General features: G+C 42.4%; 1 protein-coding gene across 1 annotated transcript in view; it reads right to left on the reverse strand.

Annotated features, from left to right (window-relative positions):
• Positions 1-12,732, reverse strand: part of adcy2b (adenylate cyclase 2b (brain)) — a gene marked incomplete at its 5' end in the record, with an annotated part of 101,449 nt that overhangs the window by 23,638 nt on the left and 65,079 nt on the right. Inside the window, 5 exon segments of the mRNA XM_084312623.1 lie at positions 3,266-3,350; positions 5,268-5,365; positions 6,047-6,116; positions 7,490-7,570; positions 7,686-7,726. Of these exon segments, the coding sequence (XP_084168749.1) occupies positions 3,266-3,350; positions 5,268-5,365; positions 6,047-6,116; positions 7,490-7,570; positions 7,686-7,726 (375 nt within the window).

Raw genomic sequence — 12,732 nt, forward strand, 5'->3', positions numbered from 1 at the left:
CACGGAAAATAACAGATGACATTTGATAGTATTTACTGAGGATTGCCAGATAATGTTGATATTTAAATGTTAAAAAAAGAATACAAAATAAATGTAGATGATCATGCAACATAAAAAAATTGTTGTAGGAACGGTTTGGGAGAGGGAGGTAGGGAGGGGTTTTAGATTGTGTGTTGTGAAGTTTAGACTTCAGAGAGAGAGAGTACAAATTTAACTCTGGCCTCTTTAAGTGTGTATTCTTCAACGTAATAGCTTATCTACTTGAAATGTACTGACATTTTTTTATATATACGTGACAAAAAATGCGTATTTTTTTTGGCCGGTAAGAAATATGCTTGGCGGGTAGAATTTTATCTACCCACCACTGGCCGGTGAGTCAAAAAGTAAATTTCGTGCCCTGCTCCCGATGCATGGTGGATTATGTTGGCGACACGATCTACTCCAATACTGGGACTCGCAATCAGATAATTGGAATATTGGCTTATGATATCAATCCTGCGTTGATCCAACCATGTCTTCACCCCGATTGCAACATGTGTGTGTAACGTTACTCGACAACGTATGCCGTTGGTGATGATCAAAGCATCAAAAAACAACCCCCCCCCCCCTTTCATGCATTCATGATGAAACATAATACCTATGATATAGATTTGATTTGGGAATAGTATCGTGTACAGGCAAGAAACGGCAACATTTATAGTAGAATTGGCGTATAAGGCTATTACTCAGCCTTTCGGGAATTACCCCAGACCACGCTATAACTAATAAGCTAATAAGCTAAATAATAAGCAAATAAGCTGTTATGGAAATTTGGTCTGTGTGAAATTGATGACACAGGTGTAGCCCCCCCCCCCCCTCTCTCTCTCTCTCTCTTCACCACAGTATAACACGGGAACACATGGATGAAAGAATGTATTCTTTTTCACATATTGAACGATAGATAGGTGGTGTCAAATGGGCCATAGTATTGTATCCATAGCTATAATATAGCATATAGTTATAGCTCTACAAACAAGGTGACGCACTCATATCTTTTAAAGCGTGGCAGTGCTAGAACAATCCCCGGCGGTCAATGAGTTAAGTTTCATATTGGCGAAAGTCCCCCAAAAAACCAGCGTGATCGGGAGTCAAATTAACAATGCTTGGAGTGGGGGGCTATGCAACAACTCACTTCACACACACACACACGTACATATACATACACACACAAGCGCACACACACACACACACAGTAATTATACATGTATTTGCTGCAAGCTGTTCTCCCAGAATGTGTACAACTTAATCAATGCAGGACTAAATTATTGTAAAAATTGCCACCAATTACTGAGAGCACACGAGAGGAATCCAGAACATACTAAACACATGAAATCATGGAAAGAGTTAGTCTGGCTTAGAAAAGGGTCAAACTATCGATAGGATTGAGATGAGACTGATCGACGCAGAAAGGAAGAGATGGCGTGAGGTGTTAACCAGGTTGGTCACCATCATAACTTGAGCCTCAGGGGAACATCTGATATGCTCAACAAACCAGACAATTGCAACTTCCTTAAACAGGTGCAGCTGATGGCAATGTATGATCCTGTAATGAAAGACCACAAAAACCCTGCTTTACGCTGAACTAAATATACAATACTGTACTTATTGTTGTGCTTAAGACTGTTTCAGCGGTCGTGCGCAAGAGGCGCTTTTCAGAATCTCGCCTAGAGCTGCTGAAATGCTAGGGCTGGCCCTGCTCCATGGTAACAGTTATGTATCTCCATGGTAACAGTTACTGTATGTATCTCCATGGTGCTGCCATGGTAATAGTTATGTATCTCCATGGTAACAGTTACTGTATGTATCTCCATGGTGCTGCCATGGTAATAGTTATGTATCTCCATGGTAACAGTTACTGTATCTCCATGGTGCTGTCATGGTAACAGTTATGTATCTCCATGGTGCTGTCATGGTAACAGTTATGTATCTCCATGGTAACAGTTACTGTATCTCCATGGTGCTGTCATGGTAACAGTTATGTATCTCCATGGTAACAGTTACTGTATCTCCATGGTGCTGTCATGGTAACAGTTATGTATCTCCATGGTGCTGTCATGGTAACAGTTATGTATCTCCATGGTGCTGTCATGGTAACAGTTATGTATCTCCATGGTAACAGTTATGTATCTCCATGGTGCTGTCATGGTAACAGTTATGTATCTCCATGGTGCTGTCATGGTAACAGTTATGTATCTCCATGGTAACAGTTGTGTATCGCCATGGTAACAGTTATGTATCTCAATGGTGCTGTCATGGTAACAGTTATGTATCTCCATGGTGCTGTCATGGTAACAGTTATGTATCTCCATGGTAACAGTTGTGTATCGCCATGGTAACAGTTATGTATCTCAATGGTGCTGTCATGGTAACAGTTATGTATCCCCATGGTACTGTCATGGCAACAGTTATGCATCTCCATGGTAACAGTTATGTATCCCCATGGTACTGCCATGGTAATAGTTATGTATCTCCATGGTGCCAGTTTTGTACTTAATATCATATCATATAATATCAATATCTTATTATCATGTTATATATAATCTAGATATAATCATCAATAAATTGTGGAAATACCATCATACTTTTTTGGAAATACCATGATACTTATTAGGATCCTAGATGCTGCATCACAGCACCAACTAAACCCTGGGTGGCGGGTGACCTGCATGAAACAAGAAACCTAAGACAACACAATGATAGGAGAACAGAGAGCCTTTTAAATGTAACAAGCTAGATTTGGATTGTCAGGGGATACGAGATGAAAGGGCACAATAGGATCTTGTGATTGGTTAAGAATGGCATAAGGGGTGAAGAGAGAGGTTCAGTTTCTTAGTTGAACTTTTGTTCTGAACTCCCATTCAATTCAATGAACAGCAATACAATATTATGCAGTCAACTGCTGTAAAAAATATAAGAAATCATAGTGTATTGAATGGGATTAATCCAAAACCATGATAACATTAAGAACCGTTTGATAATGGAATCGTGGCCCTGCTAATTGTGATCCAGGGTGATTCCCACCCTTATTGTCCCTATGAGTTGTATGTGTCTGTGTGTGAGTGTGTGTATGTGTGTGTGTATGTGTGTGTCTGTGTGTGTGTGTGTGTGTGTGTGTGTGTGTGTGTGTGTGTGTGTGTGTGTGTGTGTGTGTGTGTGTGTGTGTGTATGTGTGTGTGTGTGTGTCTGTGTGTGTTTATGTGTGTGTGATTTAGGTTAGTAAACTCACCAGAATGTGACCTGCAAAGCATATGAGCAGGATCAGCGCCAGCAGAAGGAATGCCATCCCGAAGGAGATCCCCAACACAGCAGTTCTACACGCACACGCACACACACACACACACACACACACACACACACACACACACACACACACACACACACACACACACACACACACACACACACACACACACACACACACACACACACACACACACACACACACACACACACACACACACACACACACACACACACACACACACACACACACACACACACAGAAGATACAGTTTATTCTCCTTTTATTTTATTTTTTCATCTCTGGCCTCTGCTGTGCCATACGGGGCCATAAAAGTAATGAAGGTCCTAATGTATTCTGTTTTGGACCTGCTGACCATTTCTACTGACTAGGCACTCATCAGAAGTGGACTGTGCAGCAGAGTCTTTGGTTCTCTATGAAGTTCATGTGATGGGAGGGGATAACTTAAACACACGGCAGAGTTTGATTTAAGCAGGCATGCCATAAAGAGAGATGATGTCACGTATAAATGGCCGCGGGAGATGCTGCATAGGAGGGAGGGAGGTGAATGAGGAAATCAATGGGCCCCTCAGATGGCGGGTTATGCCTTTGGCTCCTCGATGCAGAAAATGTGCATGTCCGAGGATTTGCTCTCTTTGCTATTAGCAAGACGGCACGTTATAGATTCACCAGATCTATAATCACTAATTCTAGTTCTAGCTTTCATCACTCGTTCTAGCTTTCATCACTCGTTCTAGCTTTCATCACTAGCTCTAGCTTTCATCACTCGTTCTAGCTTTCACCACTAGTTCTAGCTTTCATCACTCGTTCTAACTTTGATCACACATTCTAGCTTTCATCACTTGTTCTAGCTTTCTCTTTGGTTGCCTTTTGCCTCGTTCATACCAACCTGGTCCTACTGATACTGTCAACACACCACCTCCTCCGAGTTTGAGATTGTTGATTCACTTTTGTGGAACATCAAAAAGCAGACAGAACACACACCCAATGAGGTGCTCACTATTGGACATGAAACTGATAAAAAATTTAATGAAAATAATGTCACACAGTCCTCTCCTCTTGTTGTGACATTAGTGACATCACGTTCAATCAGTGTATTGATTTTCATATCATGTATCATCTCATCTCATCTCTCAGCTCTCATCTCATCTCTCCTCTCCTCTCCTCTCCTCTCCTCTCCTCTCCTCTCATCTCATCTCAATTCATATCCTCTCATCTCAGCATATCACGCTCAATCAGGGTGTTTTGCGGAAGAACAAGGGACAGGAAATTATGGAAAAACTCCAGCCTAAAAGTGTGCAGCATGCTCACTGCCAAGGCACACTTACTAAAAGTGTTCTCAGGAAGGGAAGGTGTGCAGCATGCTCACTGCCTAGGCACACTTACTAAAAGTGTTCTCAGGAAGGGAAGGTGTGCAGCATGCTCACTGCCTAGGCACACTTACTAAAAGTGTTCTCAGGAAGGGAAGGTGTGCAGCATGCTCACTGCCTAGGCACACTTACTAAAAGTGTTCTCAGGAAGGGAAGGTGTGCAGCATGCTCACTGCCTAGGCACACTTACTAAAAGTGTTCTCAGGAAGGGAAGGTGTGCAGCATGCTCACTGCCAAGGCACACTTACTAAAAGTGTTCTCAGGAAGGGAAGGTGTGCAGCATGCTCACTGCCAAGGCACACTTACTAAAAGTGTTCTCAGGAAGGGAAGGTGTGCAGCATGCTCACTGCCAAGGCACACTTACTAAAAGTGTTCTCAGGAAGGGAAGGTGTGCAGCATGCTCACTGCCAAGGCACACTTACTAAAAGTGTTCTCAGGAAGGGAAGGTGTGCAGCATGCTCACTGCCAAGGCACACTTACTAAAAGTGTTCTCAGGAAGGGAAGGTGTGCAGCATGCTCACTGCCAAGGCACACTTACTAAAAGTGTTCTCAGGAAGGGAAGGTGTGCAGCATGCTCACTGCCAAGGCACACTTACTTGGGCAAAACCAGGACCTGCACTATGAAGATACAGCAGAATATCAGACAGGCACAGGTGACGTAGTACTTGAAGGCAGGCAGTGTCGTGGACCTGTACTGTTGAGAGAAGCAAAGGACATATGATGGAAAAATAGAATTAGTTCCTATGCAGGTTTCAGAATTGAGCTTGAGTGCCTTAGACTGGCATGTGTACTGCTGGAATTCGACCAAGGTTGTGCTTCTATGCTTCTTCAGCCAACAGGATTGTAAGGTCTATTGAATGCGAGGTTGCTCATGTGGGGGCGACAGTGGCTCAGGAAGTAGAGAGGTTGCCTGGTAATTACCGGTTCAATTCCCGCTCATCCCGGCATTGTGTCGAAGTGTCCTTGAGCAAGACAATTAACCCCCTTACCGCTCCCGATGAGCAAGTTGGCACCTTGCATGGTTGCCTCCGCCATGTGAGAATGTGTGAGTGAATGGGTGAATGTGTGAGGCATACGTTTGGATAAAATAGCTATATAAATGCATTACCATTCATGTATTTGTTTTTTCTTTGTTTCCATCCCTGACCTGTGTTGTTAACCTTGTTGTCTCGTACCCTTACCTTCACTGGGGTCTGGGAGTGTTGCATTTATTTATTTTACATTTATTTTGGATTTCATGGTGTTTTTTGTTTTGTTCTTGATTTATTGTGATGTTTCTTCTTGACTTGTTTAAAGAAGACGTGTCCGGCCCATGGGGACATTAAACGTGTGTTGTCGGGCCTTACAAATACATTTGATTAGTCTGTAAGCCTACCTCTTTCTCCAGGGCCTTGTTGTGAAAGAACAGCGAGATCCTCTGGATGTCTTCAGACTTGAGCCACTGCCTGGAGACAAGTGACACAAAGGGAGAGATCCAGTCACAGGATGAATAAGACCACTATATATCCCTGGGGTCTATAGTTACTGGCGTGATCATATCTGTTGCTGCAAGGCACTGGGGGGCCACAATCTCATCGGAGAATCCGACAACGTGATTGTTCACGGTCTGTTCATGCAACAGGCCGGCGACAGGAGGACGTGGACATCACCTATTTTTAACACGTCGCCATTAGCGTCGGGAGCCCGATTATTGACAACAAAACTGTTTATTTACCGCTTGCTCTGGCCAGTGGCCAGATACATGTCCGGTTATTGACGACAGTGCGGTTTACTTTACGGCAGTAGTTTGGCTTGACCAGTGGTTATTTAAATGTCTTTGACTGGAGAGAGAGGGGGAGAGGGAAATTATGTAGGTTTACGGTTGGTAGCCATTTAAACCAGTGCTGGTAACTAACAGTGTGTGTGTGTGTGTGTGTGTGTGTGTGTGTGTGTGTGTGTGTGTGTGTGTGTGTGTGTGTGTGTGTGTGTGTGTGTGTGTGTGTGTGTGTGTGTGTGTGTGTGTGTGTGTGTGTGTGTGTGTGTGTGTGTGTGTGTGTGTGTGTGTGTGTGTGTGTGTGTGTGTGTGTGTGTGTGCGTGCGTGTGTGTGTGTGTGTGCATGTGTGCATGTGTGTGTGTGTGAGAGAGAGAGAGAGAGAGAGAGAGAGTGTGTGTCATTTCATCTGATCTCTCATCTCCTCTCATCTCCTCTCCTCTCCTCTCCTCTCCTCTCCTCTCCTCTCCTCTCCTCTCCTCTCCTCTCCTCTCCTCTCCTCTCCTCTCCTCTCCTCTCCTCTCATCTCCTCTCCTCTCCTCTCATCTCTTCTCATCTCCTCTCATCTCTCATCTCAATTAATATCCTCTCATATCAACTGGGGGGTGGTAATTTGGTAGGATGGAGAGAAAGAAATCTCATCTCCTCTCCTCTCTCATCTCAATTACTATCCTCTCATCTCTTCTCATTTTCTCTCCTCTCATCTCAATTAATATCCTCTCATCTCTTCTCATCTCCTCCTCTCACCTCTCATCTCAATTAATATCCTCTCATCTATTCTCATCCCCTTTCCTCTCCTCTCCTCCTCTCTCCTCTCCTCTCATGTCATCTCAATTAATATCCTCTCATCTCTTCTCCTCTCTTCTCCTCTCCTCTCATCTCCTCTCATCTCTTCTCCTCTCCTCTCATCTCAATTCATATACTCTCATCTCAACTCATTATTCTATCACTCAAAACAAGTCAACTCAACGCAACGCAATGCAACTCAACTCAACTCAACGCAACGCAACTCAATGCAACCCAACCCATCACTTCTAGAATGAACAGCAGTACGCAGAGCTACTGACTTCTGAGAGTTGATGCCATCGATGGTGCGGATCATCCGCTCATTTAGCTCCTCTTCAAACCTCTTCCTCTGAGACTTGGACCTGGGATAGACATGCAAAAACACATTCAACTCAGAGATAGAGTGCTGTCATCTAAGTGATGATTGGTGATAATATGAATATTAATATGAATCGTGACATAAATATTCCTTCTCACCGTTCCCTTCTCTGGTACTGGTACTGCCCCATCGGAACATCCTGAAACCAGAGGTGGAGAGAGTGGCTAAATGTATCACTCAAAGCAGAAGTGCTCTTCCTTCAGTGAGATTTGACTGAAGTTAATGAGTACTTTAATGAAAGTAAAGTAAGTAAGAATAGATACAAGAAAAAGTCGGTACATTTTGATTCAAGTGCTTAAAAAGGTTGTGATTAGATTAAAGAAAAATCTATTAAATTATAGTATCTTCAGTAATTGTGATTAGTTACTTCAAGTTTCAAGTTTCTTTATTAGTTGTCATACAAAAATACATAATATGAAATGCTTTTTTCTGTTCTGCTCCTGAGAGTGTGCTAGATACAAATAAAAATAGATAAGTATAAAATAGAAAGTCAAAAGTGTGCAATATACATATATACAATATACAATACAGAGTCGAAAAAAAATTGTAACTGAGTTACAATACAATATACAGTACAATGCAGAAATGGGATGAGGTACAACTTAGGGTAAGGTGCAATGAGGTATGAGTTGTAGTGCAAATCTCTTTACCAATAAATATAAAGTGTGTTAAAGTGTCTAAAGTGGGTAAAGTGGGTTCTACAGTGAGTTGTTTATTTAAAGTGAGTGTGTACGTGTGGATGTGTGTGCTGTGAGTGTATTTGATGGTTTGTTACATGGTGTTATTGTCGTTGAGCATCCTGATGGCCTGGGGATAGAAGCTCCTTCTGAGTCTCTCTGTGCTTGCCATGAGACTCCGGTATCGGTATCGACTCCGGTATCGGTGTGTGTGTGTGTTCTGTGAAGTCTTATAATTATAATTATGTTCATTTGACCTGTATAGGAACACGCCTTCTTGGACATAATGTACAATCAAGTGTGTGCCTTGGCTGTGTCAAACTCAAGGACTGTCTCAAACTCAAGGACTGTGTCAAACTCAAGGACTGTATCAAACTCAAGGACTGTGTCAAACTCAAGGACTGTGTCAAACTCAAGGACTGTATCAAACTCAAGGACTGTGTCAAACTCAAGGTCTGTATCAAACTCAAGGTCTGTGTCAAACTCAAGGACTGTGTCAAACTCATGGTCTGTATCAAACTCAAGGACTGTGTCAAACTCAAGGACTGTCTCAAACTCATGGACTTTGTCAAACTCAAGGACTGTGTCAAACTCAAGGACTGTCTCAAACTCAAGGACTGTGTCAAACTCAAGGACTGTATCAAACTCAAGGACTGTGTCAAACTCAAGGACTGTGTCAAACTCAAGGACTGTATCAAACTCAAGGACTGTGTCAAACTCAAGGTCTGTATCAAACTCAAGGTCTGTGTCAAACTCAAGGACTGTGTCAAACTCATGGTCTGTATCAAACTCAAGGACTGTGTCAAACTCAAGGACTGTGTCAAACTCAAGGACTGTGTCAAATTCAAGGACTGTGTCAAACTCAAGGACTGTTTCAAATTCAAGGACTGTGTCAAACTCAAGGACTGTGTCAAACTCAAGGACTGTGTCAAACTCAAGGTCTATCAATCAAGGACTGTGTCAAACTCAAGGACTGTTTCAAATTCAAGGTCTATCAAACTCAAGGACTGTGTCAAACTCAAGGACTGTGTCAAACTCAAGGTCTGTGTCAAACTCAAGGACTGTGTCAAACACAAGGACTGTTTCAAATTCAAGGTCTATCAAACTCAAGGACTGTGTCAAACTCAAGGTCTGTATCAAACTCAAGGACTGTGTCAAACTCAAGGTCTGTGTCAAACTCAAGGTCTGTATCAAACTCATGGACTTTGTCAAACTCAAGGACTGTGTCAAACTCAAGGACTGTGTCAAACTCAAGGTCTGTGTCAAACTTAAGGTCTGTATCAAACTCAAGGTCTGTGTCAAACTCAAGGACAGTGTCAAACGCAAGGTCTGTGTCAAACTCAAGGACTGTGTCAAACTCAAGGTCTGTATCAAACGCAAGGTCTGTATCAAACTCAATGTCTGTATCAAACTCAAGGACTGTGTCAAACTCAAGGTCTGTATCAAAATCAAGGACTGTGTCAAACTCAAGGTCTGTGTCAAACTCAAGGTCTATCAAACTCAAGGACTGTGTCAAACTCAAGGTCTGTATCAAACTCAAGGACTGTGTCAAACTCAAGGTCTGTGTCAAACTCAAGGTCTGTATCAAACTCAAGGTCTGTATCAAACTCATGGACTTTGTCAAACTCAAGGACTGTTTCAAATTCAAGGACTGTTTCAAATTCAAGGTCTATAAAACTCAAGGACTGTGTCAAACTCAAGGACTGTGTCAAACTCAAGGTCTGTGTCAAATTCAAGGGCTATCAAACTCAAGGTCTGTATCAAACTCAAGGACTGTGTCAAACTCAAGGACTGTCAAACTCAAGGTCTGTGTCAAATTCAAGGTCTATCAAACTCAAGGACTGTGTCAAACTCAAGGTCTGTGTCAAACTCAAGGTCTGTATCAAACTCATGGACTTGGTCAAACTCAAGGTCTGTGTCAAACTCAAGGACAGTGTCAAACTCAAGGACTATTTCAAATTCAAGGACTGTGTCAAACTTAAGGTCTGTGTCAAATTCAAGGTCTGTATCAAACTCAAGGACTGTGTCAAACTCAAGGTCTGTGTCAAACGCAAGGTCTGTGTCAAACTCAAGGTCTGTGTCAAACTCAAGGACTGTGTCAAACTCAAGGTCTGTGTCAAACGCAAGGTCTGTATCAAACGCAAGGTCTGTATCAAACTCAAGGACTGTGTCAAACTCAAGGACTGTGTCAAACTCAAGGTCTATCAAACTCATGGACTTTGTCAAACTCAAGGACTGTGTCAAACTCAAGGTCTGTATCAAACTCACGGTCTGTATCAAACTCAAGGACTGTGTCAAGCTCAAGGTCTGTGTCAAACTCAAGGACTGTTTCAAATTCAAGGTCTATCAAACTCAAGGACTGTGTCAAACTCAAGGTCTGTATCAAACTCAAGGACTGTGTCAAACTCAAGGTCTGTGTCAAACTCAAGGTCTGTATCAAACTCAAGGTCTGTATCAAACTCATGGACTTTGTCAAACTCAAGGACTGTTTCAAATTCAAGGACTGTTTCAAATTCAAGGTCTATCAAACTCAAGGACTGTGTCAAACTCAAGGACTGTGTCAAACTCAAGGTCTGTGTCAAATTCAAGGTCTATCAAACTCAAGGTCTGTATCAAACTCAAGGACTGTGTCAAGGACTGTGTCAAACTCAAGGTCTGTGTCAAATTCAAGGTCTATCAAACTCAAGGTCTGTATCAAACTCAAGGTCTGTGTCAAACTCAAGGTCTGTATCAAACTCATGGACTTGGTCAAACTCAAGGACTGTGTCAAACTCAAGGACTGTGTCAAACTCAAGGACTGTGTCAAACTCAAGGTCTGTGTCAAACTCAAGGACTATTTCAAATTCAAGGACTGTGTCAAACTCAAGGACTGTGTCAAACTCAAGGTCTGTGTCAAATTCAAGGTCTGTATCAAACTCAAGGACTGTGTCAAACTCAAGGTCTGTATCAAACTCAAGGACAGTGTCAAACGCAAGGTCTGTGTCAAACTCAAGGACAGTGTCAAACTCAAGGACTATTTCAAATTCAAGGACAGTGTCAAACGCAAGGTCTGTGTCAAACTCAAGGACAGTGTCAAACTCAAGGACTATTTCAAATTCAAGGACTGTGTCAAACTCAAGGACTGTGTCAAACTCAAGGTCTGTGTCAAATTCAAGGTCTGTATCAAACTCAAGGACTGTGTCAAACTCAAGGTCTGTATCAAACTCAAGGACAGTGTCAAACGCAAGGTCTGTGTCAAACTCAAGGACTGTGTCAAACTCAAGGTCTGTATCAAGCGCAATGTCTGTATCAAACGCAAGGTCTGTATCAAACTCAAGGACTGTGTCAAACTCAAGGTCTGTATCAAACTCAAGGACTGTGTCAAACTCAAGGACTGTGTCAAACTCAAGGTCTGTATCAAACTCATGGACTTTGTCAAACTCAAGGACTGTGTCAAACTCAAGGTCTGTATCAAACTCAAGGTCTGTATCAAACGCAAGGACTGTGTCAAGCTCAAGGTCTGTGTCAAACTCAAGGACTGTTTCAAATTCAAGGTCTATCAAACTCAAGGACTGTGTCAAACTCAAGGTCTGTATCAAACTCAAGGACTGTGTCAAACTCAAGGTCTGTGTCAAACTCAAGGTCTGTATCAAACTCAAGGTCTGTATCAAACTCATGGACTTTGTCAAACTCAAGGACTGTTTCAAATTCAAGGACTGTTTCAAATTCAAGGTCTATCAAACTCAAGGACTGTGTCAAACTCAAGGACTGTGTCAAACTCAAGGTCTGTGTCAAATTCAAGGTCTATCAAACTCAAGGTCTGTATCAAACTCAAGGACTGTGTCAAACTCAAGGACTGTGTCAAACTCAAGGTCTGTGTCAAATTCAAGGTCTATCAAACTCAAGGTCTGTATCAAACTCAAGGACTGTGTCAAACTCAAGGTCTGTGTCAAACTCAAGGTCTGTATCAAACTCATGGACTTGGTCAAACTCAAGGACTGTGTCAAACTCAAGGACTGTGTCAAATTCAAGGTCTGTATCAAACTCAAGGACTGTGTCAAACTCAAGGTCTGTATCAAACTCAAGGACAGTGTCAAACGCAAGGTCTGTGTCAAACTCAAGGACAGTGTCAAACTCAAGGACTATTTCAAATTCAAGGACAGTGTCAAACGCAAGGTCTGTGTCAAACTCAAGGACAGTGTCAAACTCAAGGACTATTTCAAACTCAAGGACTGTGTCAAACTCAAGGACTATTTCAAATTCAAGGACTGTGTCAAACTCAAGGACTGTGTCAAACTCAAGGTCTGTGTCAAATTCAAGGTCTGTATCAAACTCAAGGACTGTGTCAAACTCAAGGTCTGTATCAAACTCAAGGACAGTGTCAAACGCAAGGTCTGTGTCAAACTCAAGGACTGTGTCAAACTCAAGGTCTGTATCAAACGCAAGGTCTGTATCAAACGCAAGGTCTGTATCAAACTCAAGGACTGTG

The sequence above is a fragment of the Notolepis coatsorum genome (genome assembly GCF_963971535.1).
Source record: "Notolepis coatsorum genome assembly, chromosome: 4".
In the NCBI taxonomy this organism is placed as follows: Eukaryota; Metazoa; Chordata; class Actinopteri; order Aulopiformes; family Paralepididae; genus Notolepis; species Notolepis coatsorum.